The following is a 23,430-nucleotide window of genomic DNA, read 5'->3' as shown; positions in this document are numbered from 1 at the left end:
ACTAAGTGTGAGCCTGGCCATAGAAAACAAAATTAGGTTCAGTGTCATAAAGACATTAGATACCTGGTGAAAGAAGAAGCTGGGAATTGCACCACTAACCCATTAGTAGTGAACCTTCCCTACTGAGCATCATCACCTTCAGCTTATTTGTGTTCTTGCTGAGATTTATATTTGACGATGAATGCCACTCTTGTATCTTATCTGGTATTTTCACAGTAATGACAGAGCTACAGGAAGTCTCGCTCAACTGAGCAGGAGTGTTGTCACGACACTGGAACTTCTGACTTCTATACAATACCTTGAAAAATATCTATGTTCAATATATGGTTAATACCATGTTCGAGAAAAATTGACGCAATATTCATGGCATAAAATTACGATTTTTATTAAAAGATAATTATAACAAGTCTTCCGTTCCATTTGTTAATAATAACACCATCTAAGTTAATTTACTTCAGGATGAGATGGGACTATAAAGGAACTTTTTTAATACTGTTATTTTTATTTCAATACAATTAATGTTCTGATTTAATTATATATGATGTGTTAAGTCGTGAGCTTTTAGGGTGCCAGTAGATGGATTGTTTTTTTTGCCTTCAAACAGAGCCAGACACGCTATTTCTCCCAGTCTCCAGCCTTTGTGCTAAGCTAAGCTAATTGGATGCTTTAATAGACAGGTATAAGAGTGGCATCTACTGTTCATACTACTACCTCATACTGTTAACCAAACAATGCTTGAATATCATATACTGTAATGTTACACAATAAATAGCCCTACAGTAAGTAATACTTGTGTTTTTGATTGATATTTGGATCAACAGAAATTTTATTATAAGTTTCAAAGAGGTAGAAAAGACTTTATTTCAAAGGGCTCCTATATTTTTTTCATGTATATTTAATGTATTTTGAACATGTCAGTAAATGAAAAAAGCATAAAAGAATTGAACAAACCTGTCCAACTTGATAACAACACCTATCTCATGTCCATGCAGTGGTTTCAGCTTGGCTCAATATGTTGCTGTTTTATGATCAATATGCATGATCAATACAGCAGGCACTCCCAGAAGATTGGAAGGTTAGAGCCAGATTTCCATCGAATCCAATTGTAACAGTTGCGCTCACCTCTGCTGTGCGGTGCCTGTCAGGGTTTTGGCACAAGACCCCTTTTTAGATGACACTGGTCCCTATGTGCAATTGTGAAACCTTTATCTTCCTTTTCTTCACTTAAAGAGGCTCCCCCAGTAACTCACTGCTGTGCAGATATTGAACATTGACTCTTCACCATTATCAAATCCATAATCAGAGTTTTTATCCTCTGAGCCGCTGTTATTAAGGGCCTGCTCTCCGTGTCGAGAAATAACTGAAAAGTCATGTCTCCGGGGGCCTGGTGTGTTGTTTTTTGCTTTCATATTTGACCTCGGTTGAAAGCTGTTGAGTCAAGGCCTTTGGGAGCAACTAAGACAGCGGTTGTCTGGCAGTTTGCAACATAAAATATATGATTTTGACAAAATAGTATTATTTCACAATTGTGTTGCAGGCTTTAGGAATCAACACTACTAAGCAACTTTGACAATTTCTCCTCTTGTCACCTGTCTAAGACAAATGTCATATTGAAAACCACTGAGAATAATGACTGGTTGCGCTGTCACTAATGTCCACATTAGATCGTCTTCTACTGACTCGCTGTTTCCAGTCATGATTGGTATTATGACTTCTGCGGTAGACACAGACAAATGAGACAAGGCATTTAAGACATCATGAATACAAAATGTCTCACACAGACAGGCCCGGTTGCCTAATTTTAGCAGTTAGGGGGAGAAATGTATGAAATGATTGCCTTATGATTACCTTAGACTTCACAGAGTTGTACCAAGAAAAACTGTCTGATATCCATATCTTCGTCTTGTTTTGTCTTGCCCGTGCAAGCTATACTAGCATCGTTGGATTTACTCCTCATCACAATGTCTCTCTGGGAGAGTCTTACTATTGTCTTACCTGTGAACTTAATCACTGTTCTACAGACTGAACACACGACCAGACATTTGTCCAGTGTTTTTTCTTTTAGAATCCAAATGTCTTCCAAACTTTAGACTTAATGGTGGACTGTGAACCTTGTCAGCGTTGTTGGACATGTTCTTTTTGTGTATCCCTCAAGAGCATAGATCCAATTGCAAAAGATGAGAGGCGCCAATGTTACTTCAACCTTCAATGAGATTTGGAGATCCTGCGCAGAATTAGCAGCTAAACAAAGCCTCAGTCAACTGATTATTAACTTAAAAATCAGGCCGTTAATTGATTCATAGTACATTTATATCGATGCATGTCAAATGTACTCGCAACTGTTAAAAACTGATCTCTCATTCATATCAGGGAATTCTAATAAATTCTGTTTCCGAGGTCAGACGTGAATGTTTAAGCTCAATTAAAGCGTGGTAATGTTTTTATTCCCATGCTAGAAATCTAAACCTTCAGGGGTCTGAAATACACACAGTAGGTTGTACATAGTTTGTATGCAACTATACAACCAATCAGCAGCAGGTCTCTCAGGTCACACTGTGATGTTTTCACTCTCTCTTGCACTCCCTCAACACCGTGCCTATAGATTACCACATGTCCTTCCTTTTGACCTTCCTCAACATAGTTTATTGTGTCGTTCATCTCAGAGGGACTCCACACAACATTGCTGATTGAGCAGACACAGTATACATTGTGAATGAAAAGCAGTGTTTTCGGTTTCTACTGTTGACTTGAGGGAACACACATAATGCTGCAAATATGCATTTTGCTCTGTATTATTTATGCAACTATAGATGCCTTCCTTATTTCACCCCCACAATTTATGCAGCCTTCACCTCAAAAAGGCGAATAAATGAATGTACGAATGAATGTGAAAGTCATCAGGAATCGTCTCAATGCAGCAAGTAACATGCTTTGTGTACACAATGAGTTTGATTTTTGTCCTGAGTCCAGCAGCGCCCTCTGTTTGACTTTTGACTAATTTTGGCTTTGTCACTTCCCCATTGAGTAAAGTGGACATCAACCCTTGTCTGAATTCGCATTACCTACCATTTAATTAGTAATACAGTCACGCTAAGGGGGGAAAGCTAAAACAGCAGAAATCCTTAGATCATCGAAAGCCAGCAGTAAAAGAGATCTGTTTTTTGTGGCTATTTAAAGAAAGAGTGGGGGAAAGATGTTTTTGGCTGCCCAGCAGACTTGTGTTTTTTAGATATATGACCCGCAACTGATTTTCCCTCGTGTCCAATATGGGGATACAACTGTGGTTGGCTTAGCAATCAAGCTACTCTCCAGAAAACATACAGGATTAACCCAGTTTTAGTTTGAATCTCAAAGGTTCCCAAAGAGGATAAAGCCCATGAGAATGGTCATGAATGTCACATTTCTTTGCAGTTTGAAGGAAATGCTTCTTTTTTGGGGGGGAGCAATGACGGATGTTGCAATACAAACTACTCATCCTTGTCCAGCTTGTACTGTGGCCTGGTGTACACTAAAGTACGGTTCAAACAATTTGCATTTCAGACCGTTAAACAGCGCTTGAGAGACACAAACTGAAGGGGGCTACAGCAAAAAATGTTGTGATGTTCAGAAACCAGCAATCTTAACAAGCTTGCCCACTTCATGCTTCAAGTGTCTAAAGTGAAAAATAAAGAATAAGAAATTGTTTTTAATCTTTACACAACTACTTTCATCACATCCACTGTTTGAACAAACAAAAGTAAAACCCTGAATGCCTTTGAAAAAAAGATTTCCAAAATTGTGCAATATATTGTGTCCCGCCTCACCCTCTCTTTTCGAGCGTGACCGTTTGGAACGACTATACACACTTTTGCCCTCAGATGAGGTCTGGTGACATATTGTAAGCTAGTTTGATTCAAGCAGAAGAGATCTAAATGAATTTGGAGGGACACCAGTGGAAGCATTGAAGTCTTTTATTAACAAGATGTCTGCTTGACTTTCCTTTTTATTGCTCCTCTTTAACGGCACTCTAACCACAGCCCATGGTCTCAGTCATGCCGCTCTGGCCGTCTAACGTGGTTTTCATGTACCACTAGAACCAACAAAGTACCATCGGCACATGTTCAAATACCCCGTTAAATACAGGAGGTCCACTTCATGGTATTATAATGAGCTCCATGTTAGCTTATTATGCACTGTGGGTAAATGGAGAGTCTGGGCCACAGTGAGAGCACAGGGCAACCGCTGTCAAAGGCTGTTTGAAGTTGTAAAAAATGCAGTTGATGCAGTTAGGGAGTCATGGGTGAATTTCAGCCTAAAAAAATCATACTCGCTTGAAAATGAAGACATTTCCAGCCGGGAGGAGAGAAGGAAGAAGAGTAAACAAAGTATGTCAGACTGCAGTATCACGGCTCAGTGTTCAACTGAACTCTTGTTGTACCCCGCATGACGCTAGACATGCACATAAACAGATGCTTTACGTGCGTATCTCAAGGGATTGGGGAACAGGCCTCAGACTTACAGTAAATAGAGACACAGCACGCTCTCTTGGCTCTTTCTGTCTTCCTTTGGTGATAGCAAGAGTGTGAAACCTCAAACAACCTCTGTACTCCATCGCCACAGCTCCTCTCTGGGTTTGTAACATTTATTGGGCTTCATAGGAAGCCTGCTGGGCCTGCTACAAGACAGACATGCTCAGTAAGGCCATGGCAGCATCAGAGACAGCCTCGGTTGTCTGTGGGAGAAAAGGGAGGAGAGGGGAGAGAGCAGAGGGAATTGTGACTGTGATTCCCACATTCTGCTTGAAGCCACTGATCCGGTTTATAACATTTCCTCCTATGCTATATATATATATATATTTTTATATATATATATATATATATATATATATATATATATATATATATATATATATATATATATATATATATATACGGTATGCATCCCATTCAATTTGCCTCCCCAATGACCAGTCTTCCAAGTGCTTATTAGCATAATTGGCTTCTAACTTTGCTAATTTGACTTCAGTCAGGGTTTAAAAGAGGGGTAAAGTGATATATTTAAGAGAGGGGGTGGAAATGAGGAGAAAACCGTGAACAGCAGCATTTTTCTACCTCCTATATGAAGTGAAGGAGGAAAAGATAGAAACAGGAAAAAGGAGTGGAAAGGACAATTTCATCCTGCCAGTTGTTTGTTTTTTTTTGTTTTTTTTTATGAACTCCATTCAGTTATGGAGATATTGTAAAGGCTGAGTTCCCTTATAAAATGTGTGGGAACATCTATTATTGATGCTCTGTCTGTGGCTGTGGTCCTGTTGCGGTGGCCCTTTGGGGGACAGCACATCTCCTCATAGGATTCCCTGCCTTTGTTCCAGGCTTTTTTCCTGTCTGAATCATTTGCCTGAATTATTGAGGAAATGACAAAACTGGGTTGTCCTACACCCCTGACCCATTTGCCTGCATGCCAGTTTCACAAAATGTACTTTATAAGCATCTGTGATGTTTTAAATTTGATGTCAGTTGTAATTATCAGTTGTTTATTCTGTCCTGTTGATCTTTTTTTTTTTTACAGGAAGTAGTCCAGACGCAACCAAACCAGAACGCTATGGGACCACAGTACCTCTGCTGCTGAAGGGCAAGGAACGCAGACCTCTCAGCCAGCTTGCGGCTAGGGTAAATGCTCACAAGGCCACTGCAGATGTCTGGCTTTTTTGTTTGACATAACCATTTGATTCCCTCCCTGGTTGCCTGTTTCCCCGCTTGCTTGATTTTCTCTCCAGCAGAAAGTCCCCTTCTCAGCAATGTTTATCATGTTGTGGTTGCTCCCTCTCCTTTGTTTTGAATATGTCCTCTTTTGTTTGTTGTATACGCGGTTGTCCTGTAGGCCGTACATGCTGTGAAATTACTCCTGGAAGTCGTCAGCCTTTCAACAGTGTTACGAGTCAGCAGTATACAAACCGGAGTTGGAATGACTCAGCGTGATGCAGCCTTGTAGAATTTGCACCATAAAAGATGCAAACATACATATTTGCAGTCAACTGGGCCCCATCTGGACTCCTTATACTTGTGTTCTCAGACAGGGGAAACCACCTACTACAGTTAAAAAAGAAAATGTTTGAAATTTGACGTCCCCCACCACAACTTAAGGAAACTTTTCCAGAGGAGGGAAATGCGTAGGTGTTTTTGTTCCCTTTGTAGAGAAGTCGCCATCTGAGAGAGCTGTTTTATTCTAGCCCTGTGCTTCTCTCTCAAAGTCAGTCAGTAGGAGGAGGGCAGAGGTGTTAATTGCATGAATTGTTTCTCACCGACATGTCACATAGGCACCAGGGAAAAAAAGCAACTTTCAGCTTGATGGATTAAATTTAGCAACCCGTTTTCAACTTCATCAGATATGTTAAACCATCAGCTGCTGCTGGCATAAGGCATTTTTGTTGAGGAGATAGAGTGGTGTTACTGTAGGCTATCTGCAAACTGACCCTTTCCAAATTAAACTGACCGCTTGGGCAGCTGGTGATTGTCTTATTGCACTCAGACTTAAACCTTCCCAGAACAGATTTATAAAGCTGCTTCTTGTGCCAATAGAGGGTTATCGAGCAGTCGTAAAGTATTGCAGAGTCATTACTTACAGTGACATCCACTCTCCTCACACACACATACTCGCAGCAAGACTTACTCACATTTGTAGACACGTTGACTCTCAAACTGAGTTGCAGACCGGTTGGCAAAGGATTGCCCTGAAGGTATCGCAGACCTAAGAGAAGTTACAGTACATCTGAAATATCAACCAGTGATAGAAAAGTCGATCTATTCCTCACTCATGAAAGTTTCTTTATCTTAATCTTGTATTTTTATGCTCATGTTGTGGGAATGATCTGGTAAACAGGCATGGTTACTTTGCTTTGGTTCAATCTTTTTCTGACAGGCGTCAAGTCATCTTAGAGCTGTTTGTCAGGAAAGTTCTGTTTTGAGATTTGATTCCAAAATGACATTTGACATTGTGAGCAAAATCCCATACATCAACTTAATGTCCCTGGCTCTTGCAGCCATAAAGCAGCAGCACCCATCTCATGATGTGCCATTTCCATTAGCAGTAACTTATTATAGCTGTTATGCAGTGTAAAGAGAGCGGACAATAAACAGTGGGGCTGTTATCAAAAGGTAGTGTGGAGGCAATTTGAAGCCAGTGCTGGCGAGGCGGACTCGGCTACTAACAATAAAACCAACTATTGAAAGTAATCATTGAATATGAATAATTTAAATGAATACAGCAAAAAAAAAAAAATCATGAGCATTTTAGTTTTGAAGAGACAGTATGGATAGAAAACATAAAGATCCCATAGTGTGAATTCTGTGTCTTTTTTATCATAAACTGAATACTAAAAAAGTTTGAAAAGGCTTAGTCCAAGGAAAAATGCACACAGCCAATTTTTAGCTCATCAGGACTACAATGATTAAGATCTCTCAACTATACATCATTGCATGCAGCCCTGCAGTGGCTGCAAGGACACCAAAGCATGCCGACCTTATGCCGAAACATGGTGGAGGGCGCCTGTTCAGGCCGGTCAGAGCCATCAAATCACAGCAGACTGGGCTTTTTGGGAGGGGGCACTTAAACTGAGAGGTCAGATGGAGAGTGAATAGATGTGCTGCAGCAATGGACAGTATGAAAAAAATAATGTATTAAAATATGTGAACAATTTTCTAGTAGAAATCTATAATAGAATACAATTGTGGAACTGGTCCAGTGTACCCACTTCTGAGTCAGACGCAAACCTGGGAAGTGAAGGATGTGGACGCTTACTTCCTGTTCCTCTGATACTATTGTGCCTCGCCACATCCTGCTTGTGTACAACCTGTGTGTCAAAGCTAGGCAAAGCTTCACACAAATGCTGATCCACAGGCAGGATGGAAGAGATCTGGGCACCACCTTAAAGCTTCTATCATCTTTTTGTGTTTCAGGGTTATCCTGCGTCACTCCAGCTGCTGGTAAATGCGGAAGGGGAACAGCTGATCCTGTTGCTGGAGAGAAATGAGTGAGTTTTCCTCTCATTCGTTTGAATTCTCTTTCCACAGTCACTGGGACAGAGGAAATTTGATATTTATTATGTTAATTACAGCAAATAGATGAACTCACACTGCCAGCTATGCATGGCTGGAGTTATATATGCAAGAGGAGGAGCAGTTGTACAGTACTGGGCCATAATATGGTGTATTCAAAGAGGAAGAAAATAATATGTCCCCTAGTGATTGGACTATTTTATGGTTCAGAATCTCTGAAGGGCCAAAAGATGAAAGCTGAAAAAGAATAAGGCAGAAGAGAGCGCTGAGGACACGCTTGTCCTCCCATCCTTTTGCATTCCCTCTCCTCTTTTCACTCTACTCTCTTCCAGGCTGCGAAAAAATTACACAGTGAACTGTGAAACGAGGGGTGGGGATCATTTGGAGTTTATAAATATGGAGATACACGCACAAACTGTTTCATACAGAGAGGAAAGATTCCTGAAAAGCCAGAAAAGAACAAGTGTGTACAGGCCAGGTTACATGTCCTGGGAAATGTGCAATCTCACAAGAATGATGGCAGCGCCATCGCAGGTCCTGTTTCTGCCAATGTTTCTCATTCAGAGGGAGTGGAGACATAATATTTCATCCTGCTGCTCTGGGATTCAGATATTGACACTGGAGTGATGGACTTGGTCCGAAACTGGTCCAACCTCATCACTGGTAACTCTAGAACAAATAGAAATTGCACAGCTGAGATGTAAAGGCTGCTTCCTCTTTTCAAACAGCATAACCTCAGTTTGAAAATATAAAACAGCTATTATCATCAACATTTAGAAATTAAACTACAATTATTAATTATCATACATCCGACAGATGAAAGCCAACAGCTCAAACCACAATGATAAAATTTAAATTAGGTAATTTCAATAAACAAGTAACACCTCTCCCCCTTTCTTATTTCCCCCTGCCCATAACTCAAGGTGCCCAGCCAACACAACTCTAGTTACTGGCCAGACAAAACTGAAAACAACTATAAATATAATGTCCCTATCCTGAAGTTACAGACACCCTAGAAACACACTGTCCTGACTGACCCTTCCTAATTCCCCGTTCTCCATGTGACCTCAGCATCAGCTGTGAGTCATCCGTCACCAGCCTGAGGCCCGGGAGCATGCTGCCATTCCCATCCGGCCTGTTCCCTGTCAGACCAGATGTGTCCTCTGATATCGCTTCACCAGTTCAGCCAATTCAGAACAGGTGGTCTCTGACCTCTACGTGGGGCTGTTTTGTCAAGGCTGTAACCAGTCAGTCTGGGGCAGAAGGACAGATGAGGGCACACGGAAGGAAAATGCGAAGGACATAGCGTTGATGTTTTTCAAAATAGTTTAAAGTCAGATTTTGTATGTAGCTTCAATATATTTCCCATATTTAACAAATAGCTGGGATATGCTTGATAGTTCAGTTGCTTAACATTAAGAAAAAGGTTTCATTTAGGGTTTGAGTATCAGTTTTTCTTCTTCTCTGACAGGAACAAAATATGTAAGCTGAAAGGCAATTTTAATAATAACAGCACTTTCGAGGTGTGGTATGCAAATGATATATTTTTTTTTCCGCCTAAAGCTGCCCTTCTGGCTCCAGTCGCTGACGCAAGCTGTCAGTGTGGATATCTTCATATTCTTCACTTCATGTTTTTTTTCAGGCCACTCTTCAGTTCATGTGTAATGCTGCAAGGCTGTAGGGAAAAGGTTTGACATTTCATAGAGCTCAGTGGGGGGGCTCTGCATCACATTTGTCAGATTTTGATTCCCGAAATTATAGTCTTGATTGGATACTGAAGTTGAGCATCTGTATATGTTGTTAAATTTATATTATTAGTTATCGGCCGATAATTGAATTAAATAGAACTGGTAGTCTGAAGCCAAATTGTCTGCATATACTTAACAAGCGCAGCAGCTACACACTCTGATACAGTAGGTGGTGTTATGCATCTTTAAAGTTCTTTTGTGATCCACCAGTAAACACAAAGAACACTAGAACAAGAAGAAGATCATTAGAGAGCCAAACATGTTTGTCATTTGCAATGTGCAATACATGTTTAAACAGAAAACATCTTAACAGAGCTGTGGAATACCATCAGATAATTATCAGCTATTGTTTTTGGCTGAAAGAAATCTGCTGATGTTCCCACAGCAACACAAAATGTCATCATACATATGAAGATATATGTTGAATATTTTAATCAAACCTCTTTACCAGCACCTGTTCTATTCACAGGTCATTAGTACAGTTTAATAGCCAAGCAGTGTTCAGGACCTGAAAACCATTTTTCATTCTAGTTCAAATCATGCAGTTTCTATTTCATGTAACGGTCTGAAATCACATCTAATGTTTGAATACTCAACTCCGTGTAAGCATTACGTTTCTTTGGAGGATCCTTGAAACAAGCAGATGAGAAACATAAAAGCATTGCATTGTAGAATATATTTAACTGTAATGTGTGTGTAATGTGCTGAAGGAGAAGTGTAGGGAAAACATTGAAGGTTTGGAGGTGAAAGTTTGCAGAATCAAAGGGAAATGAACAAACAAAGCATTATGTGTTGGTGTTGTGGAGGTGAATAGTTCAGTAGAACTGAAAAGTTCACTAAGTGGTGCCTTTTTCTGCCGGTTGTGCAGTTATCTCAGGTTTTCTGTGAAGGCTCGCCCTTTTTTTTGCTTGAATCTGCTGAGCCTGTGCAGTTTGCTCCTTTGGCACTGCTGTAGAGCACACCTGTTCCAAGGCCAGTGTGAAATGATCTCGGTCCTCACCAATATAAACACGCAACCAGATCCAATTAATAAACTGCTGTTAGTTAGCTGCCTGGCTCGCTCCCAGGAAAACTTGGCTGCGGCAAGACAAGTACAGATCTACTGGGGAGAGAAATCAGTGGGGTCCACTGTGTGTGTGTGTGTGTGTTTAGTCAGAGACTTTTTGTATTTCTGCGCCTTGTAAATTTTGTGTTCATTGCACGAACACCCTAAGCGTGGACTGGATTTTATCTCCAGGGATGCTAGAGGCCACTTCTTCTTTGTCCTTGCCTGCCACAGGGATCACGCTGTCTGAATGAAAACATAGAGCACAGGCAGTGAGAGGACTGCCTCTGTATTTCAAAGACTTTTACATTTTGTGTCACTTTTCCAGTCACTAAAAATGTAGCACATTTGTGAAAAGAAGCGCCCTAAAGACCCTCAGTTTAAAATGTTCCTGCTTGTTAATGTCTGTGCCAAAAAGGTAATTTCAATGCAAAATGTTCTTTTGCTCTCTTTCTTAGTTTTGAATTTGGTTTCAGTTGCCGAGCAGCACGTAGGGACATGCCTTAGACCGGCCTCTCTGCTTGATTTCAATTATAACAGCCTTATGTGTTATTTCATATTAGCTTCTTTGTCCCAAATGTCAGTTTGTTTAAAATAAGTAGCTTAACAGGGTTAAAAAGGGGGAAAATGTTTTTCCATTACACTGTCATGTTTCTTTTTTTATCTTAAGAGCGAAGGGAATTGCTGTGTCATATACAATATTTAAGACTTGACGTGTTGTACAGTGCAAACAGAGCTGGACAGACCTGCAGACTTGTGCCAGCAGCGGCTGCTTTGATGTATAGCATTGATCAATGGCACAGTTGGCCAGCTTCAAATGATTAATGGTGGTCGTATGGGACATTCCACATTAGTCTTGATTAAAGACTTCAATAGCTCTGTCTGGGAGACCAAGGTGTGTGTGTGTGTGTGTGTGTGTGTGTGTGTGTGTGTGGGAGAGGGAGGGTGAAAGAGCGAGACGGGCCTGGAGTATCGAAGATGTGCAGCCTGACCCCCTTACTTGAGTACATTTAGTATTATAATTTCTGCTTTCTAAGGCCCATTATTGTTTGATTTATCTAATTTAAAGAGACACTATTAAATACTACTTTTAATGAACTACAGCCACATTGATCACAAGTAGCAATTATGTATTAGTGGTAATTACTAAAACACACTTTAGCTTAAGAAGTAGAGGAGAGTCATACAGAGCTGTAAAAATAAATGGAATTATTATTAAATTAATTGCAACTATTTTGCTCATTAATTAATTTGTTTGAGTATTTTTTTTCTGCTTGCTCAGTCAGCCACAAAGCCCTCAACAAGGGTCAAATAGCGACTGTATGCCTGCACTGCAACAATTAGGGCCACAGACACTCACCAACGGCCATAAAATTAATAGATGACTGACAATCAGTCTGGTGTGTCAGGGCCCTGAGATAACACAGACAGCAAATACTGCTCTGTCTCGCCTATGGCGCTTAAGATGCCCCAGCTTTTATTTCGAGAATAGAAGGAAGGGTCTAGCATGATGACCCTGCACTTCCAGGTCAAATTGAACAGGTGCTCTTGGTTTGAGTTTATGCAAAAGACTGTCCCCATTGCTAGCTTAAATCTAGTTGCTCAATTTGCCCTGCTCAAGCAATCTGTTCATGCTCTCACTTCTGTCCTCCCTTGTGCACAAATCTGAATCAATGCCTGTGTGGTCTCAAAGGTTAACTTGCACAGTGAGTAGAGCTTTATTTGGTTTGCATTTGCTCAAATCTTTTGTCACTGCTTCTTCTTTACAACTTAAACTAAAATGTATTGTCATTTTCCCTCTTCAAACATGCCGTTTTTTGTTCAAATACTTTAGTACTTTCTACTTCAACACAATGAGCTTGATGTGCTCATAGTCTAACTAGACCATCCGTTTCCCAGTGAGACCATTTCCTTTCATTCTTCTGTGGCAGGAAAGAAAAGAGGAAAAGAGCCCTTTTGGAACACATGGCCACATCTAAACAACATCATTATGTTTTTGACAAAAAAAAGAAAAAAATCCCCATAGCAACATCCTTGGTGTGTTTTCTTTGGGAACGATGATGTGCTCCATTTCAATAGCACAGCTGGCAATGCCAAGATGTCTTTCAATGTGTCGTACCACTATCACTAAGGCCTGACAAAGAAAGATCCCAGGTTTACTTTAATTGGATCTGTCAATAGAAGGAGATGCGTTGAACTGTATGTGGCTTCGTCTTTCAATGGCCCTATTTATGCGGAGAAGAACTGGCTGCTAGCTTGTTCGGCTGTCAATTGTGAAGCTTAATCAGGCTTGTAAAAGGACCTTTTGTAGGTGAGAAAAGTCAGAAATGATGGGTTTCCATAGAGTGTAAATAAACTTACACTGACCTCATGACCTGCATGAAGAATATAGTTGGAAATAGATGGATGCTGGATGTTGAACACTTTGTCCGTCTACTTCGACTCCTTCTGTTGCATGCACCAACTCTTCCATCAGTCCCACTTCCTCTGTTCCCTCTCGTCTGTGACCAAGTTGTTGTGATGCTCTCTTCCTGTCACTGTTTCTCTGTCTATATCTAGGTCTTTCTACCCCCGTATCTCTTGCTGTCTCTTCCTATCCCTTCCTCCCACGCTCTCCACATGCATTCTTGTGTTTTCACTGAGCTGCTCCTCTGTCACCATGCAACCTGAGCCCCTGACAAAGCCACCTTTGGGGAACATTGGACCTCAGACTGCTGTTTGGTGCCAACACATGTGTCCTCTTACTTTGGTGCCAAGTCTCTGTGTGACTTTCTCTTGGATGCCAAGGCGGTTTGTTCTGCCTGTCGGAATCAATTCACGCATTATTACAAGGTTAAACACCAGTCACCTACAAGCAACGGGTTTCTATTAGCTGTTTCGGCTGCACTTTTTCTAATTGTGTATGCCAAATACTCTCTGACTTCTTCTTGCGATACAGTAAAGCGGAGAAAACTAGCTGTGTTCAGAAAGACAAGAGGACTGCATAAAAAACTGAGCCCCTACTAGGGCTGCACAAAAAATCATTAAAAAATCACGATCTCGATTCACACATACACGTGATCTTATTTCTACACACAGCGATTCTGAAGCATTTTATATCTCGAGCTGAATCACAAACAAATGCTCCTATTTCCCTCCCGGATTTTCGAAGCGCCCCCAAACGCAGCAATGCCGCTGCCTCCTCCCTCAACCTGTGGTAAAGCATCTTTACAACACGGGATTCAGTGGAGGAAGCCCGCCTGCAGTTGAGTGTTTGGAAGGAATGAGTGAGAGGCCGTCTTTAGACGGGGCAGCAAGCCGCCAATCTACCCGTCTTTTGGGCGGCTAGGTCCACGGTTTTAGACAGAGGGCTGCAAATTGAGAGTCTGTTTAGGTCCGCCGATTTGCCGCCTCAGAGGGTACACTTATTTCCACCTCGCCTGCTAGATGAGCAACTGGACAGCTGCTGAGATCCGGGAGATGCTAGCTTCTCCTGGATCTCTAGCTGTTTCGTTGTGTTAGCTTGTTGTTGTAGCACAAGCTAGAAACGGTCGCTACTTTCAAAGTAAAAGCCCCCCGCTAAGAACCCAGTTCTAAACTACAATGGGGTGCAATGTAAAGCTCTTATTTTGAAGACAAATTTGTTGTCAACTGTTCCCAGCCCAACTTCGGGCTTCATGTCACGTCACATGTTTACTCGATGAATATTACGCCTCCGTTTTAGAAAGCCGATCAAAGCAGCTATCACATATCACCTAGCCAAAGATACGGCCCCAATAAACACTGTACAACATGAGGGATTAAAGGATTCCCTCTCATCTTGGAGACAAATTAATTTTGTTTTTTCTTTTGTAAAAATCATTTCTCATCCAATGATAGAACTTGAACAAAACAAAAAAAAACATTGCTTTGGCAGAGGCATAGTAGTATGCCTCTGCCATAATACAATGTTTTTTTACTCATCAGTGCAATAAACATTTTGTGAAAAAATCGTGCCAGAGAATCGTGATCTCAATTCTAAGCAAAAAAATCGTGATTCACATTTTTTCCAGAATCGTGCAGCCCTAGCCCCTACAGTCTTTTTAAAAAGTTCAACATTTTGGGATATCCAGCTAATGCATCAACCCTACTTTTAACGCAAAGCAACATCATCTGGCAATTCACTGCATTGGTCAAGTAAAGGCGATACATGCACACATTCCTGGTAGGTTACTTTGTAACATGCACAGCGTATTTTCACTGTTGATCTGGCGATTGTCGCTACAGGATAAAATGATTGCAGCAGTCTTTCCTTTCCAGAGCAGAAATCCATCCTCACAATATTGAAAACTGTATTTTACTTTGAAATCTGTGAGTGTCAGATATGCCTTCAAAATCATTGATCTACCACTCATCCATCCCTCTTGGATCATATTTTCATTGTCTCGCTGGTACACAAAATATCAATTCCTAACAACGTAATACAAGAGATTCATACAAGTTTACTGCAGTGGCTGTAAGTCGTTTATCTGCTGTTGCTGTTTTGTCAGGTAGAGAATAAAAAAGCACTTTGGCAGTCAGATCTCCTCCAGCTCCCCTTTAACACTGTGTGTAGAGACCACTATACCAAAATACACATCTTGTCCGGATCCATGAGATCAGGAGCACACTGTTATAGTATGTACTTTTACACATCCTGTCTGTTTGAGTATTGATCTGATTGTGAATTTCACCTCGTTTCCCCTCTGATGACATTGTGGTTGTAGTTTTTGTTAAGCTTAGAGCACACAGTAATCACATATTGCCTCCTGCCATCTTTAATTAGTTGGCTAAAAGAGTTTGTGGATAATGCAGAGCGTCCTTGGGGAAAGTTGCCCGGTCTTGAAGGACAATAAGAAAAAAAAAAGCGAGGGAGAGAGAGGAGTCTAGGTGTTTCTTGGGGAAAAGATTAGAGTGGTAGTTTTTTGACCGATGGGATCACAGCCAAGCATCAGAGCCAAGCTAGCTCAAAGTCCTTGTTTTCTTCTCTTTAAGTCTCTCCCTGTCGTAGGTTCACTTCCTCTCTTTGCCTCTCTCATTCCCTAAAAGCGTGATTAATTTCCCAGACCCAAAAGATCTCTGGGGAAGATCAGTCTTAAACCTTTTTTTTTTCTCGACCAATGGATAGTTTAAATTGATTTGGCCCGAAAGAAAATCACCTAACTTCTGACTTGAAATAAAGTTCTTGCATGACGTTATTCACATTGAGCTGAATTCAACTTGTTTATTTGTATATTTTTAGTACAATAAAACAATTTTACCTATAAACTTCGTTGGAGTGCAAATGTATTATATACATAAAGATTCAATGTGTTCCACTTATTGCCCTAATTTTGCTTTCGATGAACCAGTTAAGTACATGAATGCACTTGTGCAGTAGTCAGCATATGGCATCATCTTTTTGTTCGCTGCTACAGACTATTTTTAGGGGCCTGCAGCAGTAGAGAGCGGATTGAGAGGGTGTTGTCACAGCACTTAGCCAGTGTGGTCAGGTTGTGTTTTGTGTTTCCGTCCCTCTCGCTCTCCGTATGTGTTCATTTCTCATTCATGCGAGGGAACACTGAGTGGAACATCTCCCAATCTTAACTGCTTTTAACCTTACATATACTGAACAGAGAGCAGGTCACCTGTCAAGGGTGCTGGCCAGCAGGACAATTAGGATCCTGTGAGCGTAAGCGGTTTTCTGGTTCGTTTCTGAGCTCTTAACAGAGAGTAAGAGCCTCTAAATTTGAGCACAGAGGTGATGCATTTGCAGCCTCGTTCTCAAACTCCTTTAAAAAGGTTTTCTGTTCTAAATTAGACCCTGATATGCTCTGTATGGTGTTAGTAGAGTGAAGCATTGCCTCAGTGTAGGTGAGTAGAAAATCTATTATCTGCGTTGGAGTTTTTGATGTGGTGGAGTGGGTCTACAGATGTTGATGGTGCATAATATCCCTATTTATCGTGGGCCTCATTTATCTGCATCAGCAGGAAACATCCTGTAGAGCGTGGTACATGAGTGATTACATTACCTCGCTGTACATAGATACATTTCTCAAGATAATAAAATGCATGCGCAAACTTTACATTATAATGCACATCCATGCATTTGTCTATGACAGGGTACAGCCATTAGTGTACAATTTGTCACCAAGCTGCAGTTCCTGGGCCAGGGAAGCAGCATACAGTTGGGTGTATCATCATCACATTTCACACACAACCTCCTAAAACCTTTTGCCATAAAAGCTTGATATAAAAGCTTTAATGAGACATTCTTTGTCAAGTAGAAATTGCTTTGTCTGTGATTCACTTCCTCTATATTTCAGCGTGGCACAGAATTGGTCATTTGTAGTGGACCCATGAGAAATAACTACTGTTCTGCCTGAGACAGCACAGCTCAGCCGCTGTTTCCCTCTCTCACTGGTGTTTATCTGATATGGTTAATGCCAGCAATATCGCTGCCGTTGCTATCAGCACATACAGGTGATATAAGATACAGATTAAAGGGATTATCGAGATTGCGTCTAAACTAAAGCCCCTGTTCTGCAGCAGTTTACTCATGCATTATCATGTATGTTCCAGATCCAGATTCCAGATTCAGATCCCTTTCTGAAATCACAAACGTGTTGTTACTGAGCATAATGTATAGAATTAATTTCATAACTCTGGCAGGTCGCATGCTGCCAGTTTCAGTACAATATGTCAAACAACTTTATCAGTGATCAGAGGGCTTGTGTTCATCCGTTTAAAAGGTCAGGAGTGTTTGCATGCAGCACAGATGTATGCACACACACAATCACACACAGACACACACAAGGTAGCCCAATGAACACATGAGAGGAAGCAGTGTTCACAATAAATCCAGATGTGACCTGGAAAACAAGGTAGAGAGGAAGTGCATCACCGACAATACTGATAGAGGGGGATTTTTGCTGAATGGGTCCATGTTGAACTAGACAACACAGAGGCAGCCGCACAATGAATCGACACGCTGTGTGTATAAACACAGAAGCCAGTGGGAAGAAAACAGTAACATACTGTTGCTGCTTTGGTGGAGGAGCGGATAGATGTATACTGAAAGAGATAAATATGTTCTTTTGGAACAGAAACATTTACATTTATGGTTCATGTTTATTATTAATTATGTATTGTTTGTTTATTGTTTTTTATTTGGTAAACTCAGTTTGTTTCTTTGTTTCTCTTTATATGTTGTGATATTATTTTACCCGCTGAAATAATTACGGACATCTGGGACATCGACAACATGGCTACAGCAAGGTTTGACCACAAGAAGGCAAATGTTTAAAAAGCTGCAAACAAGCATTTAAACCACTTTATCTGGAGGTACAATTAAAAGTAAGCACAGCTGAAATGTAATAAGCTCCAATGATGCTGAAAAAGTGTGTGAGCGCACAATTAGGGCAAGCACAGTAGGTCAAACGTGGATCAGAATTCAGTCTGTAAACTGGGATGGATGTTTCAAAAGACAGCACATTTGTTTTTATTTTATTTGTCAGACTGCTGGTGTTTCTTGCACTGCCTGACTTCTTTTTAACAATGTTTTTGCTTCCCTAGATGTCAACAGTTAATTGGTAAGTGCAATGGTATTATTAGAGCTGTAATGAAAATTAATTAGATGTCAACTAGTAAGTGAATCACTAATTATTAAAAAATGTAATTTGAATAATCAGCATGTTCAGATTCCAGCTTCTTAAATGTGAACATTTTCTATTTTGTTACTTTTTTGTTACTCCAAATTGAGAAAGTAAAGACAGATTAATTGACACCGATATAATCGCAAGTTGCTGCCCCGGGTTATTATCACCATTATGAATGATGGCCAAAGCGAAAAGGATAAGCTAAGATTCAGCACACACTGTCTGTGATTGAACTAGTGAAGATCAGTGACATTTCTTCTAATCATTTTAAAGACCGTATTGAGAGACCAATGGCTTGGTGAACTCTGTTACCTGTGGTCAGCGGGCAGATAAATGCAGTGCAGTATTGTATATTAGACTTTGAGCCTGTCACATTGGCTTTAGCCATCAGAGAAATGTCAAGTGTCTCCCAGCAAGAAACTCCAAATCAGGCCTCTGATTAACTTAAAGGCACTTGTTGTTTTACCACCCGTAGCCCGTCCAATAATTGACATCTCCTGCTCAATACCCAGCCGCCATGACAACTCAAGTTACACCGCATCAGCATCGGTGACGGATTGCTCACCCTGATCGTCATGTTAAAATGAAACATCAGTGCCGAGTGAAAGTTTCCATCTCCACCATGTTTGCAAGGTAATGGGGTGGAGAATGACAGAGTGCGTGCTATTATCTTATTGGAGAATCAGTGCAGCATCCGTGAAAGTGTAAAGAGTGGGTTTAATGACGTGTGGCGTTTTTTAAGAGGAGGGGAAGAAATGCTCCATGGGGTCTGGGACTGGAGAGCTGATGTTCTGGGGATGTGTTCAGACAGCGGAGCGACGACTTGTTATATTAAAGCAGTTGTCTTGTGCAGCATAAGTGCTCCTTACAGCGTGAAGTTTAAAGTCAGTCTGTCAACTTTTAGGATTTTAAAAAATGAGCAAATGTGTGGATGACATGGCTGGGTGTGAGGAGATGGATGATATTGATATGCGCCACTTTTAAAGAAATGATGGAGTAAGACAAAAATAAAAGGCAAGGAGAGAAACAGGGAAAGACAAAAAAAAATCTTCTTTTCTTTTTTTTTTGCTCCGCTCTTAATTGCATATTTCCCCCGAAGACAAAAAAGTATGGCTGAACAATGAGGCTGCCCAGGGGAGCCACCATAGATTAATTGGACAGATAGGAACCCTCTGACATTAACATTTATGCATTTGTTTACTCTTTTTCAATGAATAATAATAGGCCACCTCCCTTGAAGATCCCTAGTCACTCATTAGTTCCGGTGTATAGCTTGTTGTGGATGGGAATATTGAAGAAGCAAAAGCGTAAAACCAGTTCATCTCAGTACTGGGCAGGCATACAAAAACTATTTCCAGAAGTTGTTTGGAATACTTCTTTTCACAAACTTTTAATGAAGGTTTGATGCTACTGTCCTCACTTGTTATCCACATATCAGCTTCACTTAGCAGGAGAACATTATATGAGGTAAAATAGCCTTGATCTTCTGCCTGGCACGCATGCAAATAATTTACCTTTTCAAAAGATATAATGTGTTCAGCATTATCTTTCTAGTAATTCATATTTGATTTATTACCTGAATGATTATTCAGGCATGATGTGCCAGTTTTTTATTGGGTTCACACCCTTTTAAATGGTTTAATTGAAAACATTGCGGCTACGGATGCTTCTTTTCATCTCACTCCAGTATTTGAAGTAAAATGTTTATTCTGAAAGCGTGAGATCTAAGCTGGGGGCTTGCTCACTGGTAGCCTGCAGCTGCACTTCCAGACACATTGCCAGAGATCCTTTATTGATTTGTCTGAAAAAGATGGTTTACTGGGGACAGGTTTAATAACCGAACAGGTGCCGTTTATTTTGTTGAACTCTGTATTTTTGATTAAAATTATGTGAACTTGCCGAGCCCTAACCTGCAAAAGGCCACCAGGATGAAGTCAAACTGTTGTTGTAAATCACCCCTATCTTTGTAAAGATCAGTTTGAAAATGTAAATAACTCTTTGATCTATTTATCTTAGAAATCCAGATGCGTGTCTAACAACTGCATAACCACCAGTGCTGAATTGTGAAGTTAATATCAAAAGTCAAATTGAGTCATGGATTTGGAGAATCATACTTTCCCTAGAGGAAAACAACAAATATGTTCGTGATTTTTGGTGGCAACTTGTATAATTAATGGTACAGCAACAATAAAGTCATAGAACAAGTTCACCTTCATTTTTTCTTTTTTCACAGACCTACTCAAAACAACAGAACCATTTACCTGACCCATTCGCCGGCAGGAAATTCACATCAAACCTGGGTGACTCCCCCTTCACAAGATAAAAAATGCAATCCTATTAAGAAAAAAAACAAACAATCTAAACAATACTATAAAAACAAATTAGTGCCATAAATAAGGTAAAGGTATGACTTTCTTTGCTTTTCATTTGGTCCTCTGCCCAGAACAATTGCTGGCAATAAGATACGCTAGATGATTTATTAAATTAGTTAAGGGAGGTTAAGAGACTCAAAAAAGCTTGTTTCCAATTGATCCTCTTAAAGTAAACCAACTTTTTTCTTAATGCAGAAAATCTTCCAGATTGATGGTGGATTTGAACTATTCCTCAGTGATGAGTGATTGAAGATAATGAGCTCCTTAACTGTTTTCATCCATTACTTCAACGGATTAACCAAGCATGTATTCATTGTCTGCTATCCAGAGCATATGGTATGTTACTCACCATGCATAGACAGTTTATGCTTCACTGCTTGGTAGTTGGGGGGGATATTGCCTCCAGGCATTTTGAGCTTGTGCCGTTATCATCCGGTGCCCAGAAACTGGTTTGTTGGAGTAATAGAGAATTCAAACACTCTGTTAGCCACACATTTCACATTCACAACGGTCTAATGTTAAGCTGCGAAAGCTCGGCGCTTTAATTACAACAAACAGCCTCAGCGGTGCAATAAGTGGTGAGGATACAAACGCCAGCGGCTAATTTTGCACGAGATGGACAAAATGGATGAGGCAGCGTTAAAGCAGCTGGCCGTACAGAGTAGTCAGATGGTTGGCCTGGATTCATGTACAGGCTTCAGTCTTACTGTAGATGAGCGCATTTTCCCTCCCGCTGATTCGACGACCTGTTCCCTTTAAAGGCCGCAGGGGGAATATGACATCATGCACTTTGTAAGGTTACGAGGAAAAATATGTTTAGTGTGGGAATTGTTTTATGGTGTTAAATATTCCGGACATGTAGGCCAGCAGCTATGAAACAGTTCATTCTTTAACAGCTCTGCTGTACCTCGCTGCTGTTAGCTGTGGTGATTGCTTTAGCTCACAACCGAGGGAAATAATCACATTGATATAGCTTCGGTACAAATTGCAATGTTTCACACCCACCTGGTGTGTGCTTTCATTAAAGGTATAAAAAGGTTTGAGGCTTGACACCACAGCCTTTTTAATCCTCATTCTGCACCTGCAGCCTTGCTTTTTTACCAAAATACTGTTATCAATTCAAGACTTTTTAAGACTATGGTTGTAAAAAGCAGTGCCGGATAGAAAGCAGTGAGTGGCAAAAAGAAGATCTGGAATCATAAAAGGTAAGATTACCATAAGGGTGCTATTAAATAAAATAAAATCCTATGGAGATGTAAAGGTGATATGTCAGAGGAATACCAAGAGAAAAGAAACTGACTCCAGCCCACGCTATAAAAACCTACATTTATATTAAGACATGTTTTTATACAGTAACACAATCACCTTTCACAATGTGCTGTAAAGGGTCCAGTATGGGTAGCTGCCGTACATCAGCGTTATCAAACTGTCTCCCCTTAGAGAAACGTTGTCTGACCATCAGAAGATTCCTTATCCCCCGCAAAGAGAAAATCATGCAACCTCACTTTCTCCTACATCTATCTCTCTACACACATATATTATCTATCACTAGACCTACAGTCTTCTTTGGTAGCAAGTCAAGCAGTCATAAAGGAGATCATAGGGTCAGTGATGTAGCTCAAACAGGAAAATGCATTTTTTCATGTGTTTTTCCATGAATGCTTGTGTTTTTGTTCATTTTAAAGAGAGCGTGTGTCTGTGTGTGTGGGAGAGAGAGAGGCAGCCTCCCCTGACTGCATCACTATACCATGATTCATCATTCAGCTCCTTCTAGTGCAGAGAGCCTTGTTTCTCCCTCTGCGGCTTGTTTTACTGATGTGATGACTTCACTCGCCTTGGGCACCACATCACACACAGCGCTCTGAAGCCTGAGGTGAGAGACACAGACAAAGAAAGTGGTTTGAATGAGTGTTCCCTCTTGGTGATTGAACGTCAAAAGGGCAGGTTTGCATTTGGATTCGAACCGAGTGGCAACCGTAAAGCAAGTTATAACTTACTCATCACTGTTGCTTGCTAGATGTGGGCCGGACCACTTGTAGACGGAGTTCATTTGTATCTGCAGGGCCATTTTGGGACTTTGATATCTATAAACAACACATGAAAAATGTTTTCTTGTCTCAGAATTTGGTTTTCTTTCTTTCATATCCCAGAGATGAGAATCTTATTGTGGGGAAAGTGTCGTCATATTTGTGAACTCACTACAGAATTATTTAAAAGTTAAACAAGCTGCCCTCTGCATGGCTCCCTTAGAAGCAAAGAGGGATCTTGACTCATTAAGGAGCTATCTTTGCTTTGGTCAGTCAATATTTAAATAGGCTCGCCCAATCAGCCTGCTTGTTTGATATGAGTCTGCTGCCTGCTGGAGTGTTTATATAGTAAAATTTTAGCCTTCTCTCTCATTAATCCGACAGCCAAACTAGCAGCAGGACTGGTTCACCACTTTGATCGAGACTGAAGAATCTTGACAAGTGTAGCATAGATTCTCATGCAATTTATTCCGGTGTAGTCCAATGACTTTGTTGATCCAATGACTTTTCCTCTAAGACCACTGTTGATGGGGTGAATATATCAAAACTATTTGATGGATTGCCATTAAAT

At 40.6% G+C, this 23,430-nt stretch overlaps 1 protein-coding gene across 3 annotated transcripts in view; it reads left to right on the top strand.

Moving 5' to 3' along the window:
• adam12b (ADAM metallopeptidase domain 12b) overlaps positions 1-23,430 on the top strand; it is an 87,252-nt gene that overhangs the window by 10,433 nt on the left and 53,389 nt on the right. For 2 of the 3 annotated variants that reach the window (XM_030442746.1, XM_030442745.1), the window contains exons 2-3: positions 5,548-5,648; positions 7,935-8,008. In XM_030442746.1, the coding sequence (XP_030298606.1) occupies positions 5,548-5,648; positions 7,935-8,008 (175 nt within the window). Of the gene's footprint in view, positions 1-5,547; positions 5,649-7,934; positions 8,009-23,430 lie in introns of those variants that run through there. The other variant, XM_030442747.1, reaches the window with a different exon arrangement.

The sequence above is a fragment of the Sparus aurata genome, chromosome 15, assembly GCF_900880675.1.
Source record: "Sparus aurata chromosome 15, fSpaAur1.1, whole genome shotgun sequence".
NCBI lineage: Eukaryota > Metazoa > Chordata > Actinopteri > Spariformes > Sparidae > Sparus > Sparus aurata.
The sequence above is the reverse complement of the archived record's forward strand: the minus strand, read 5'-3'. Positions and strand labels throughout refer to the sequence as shown.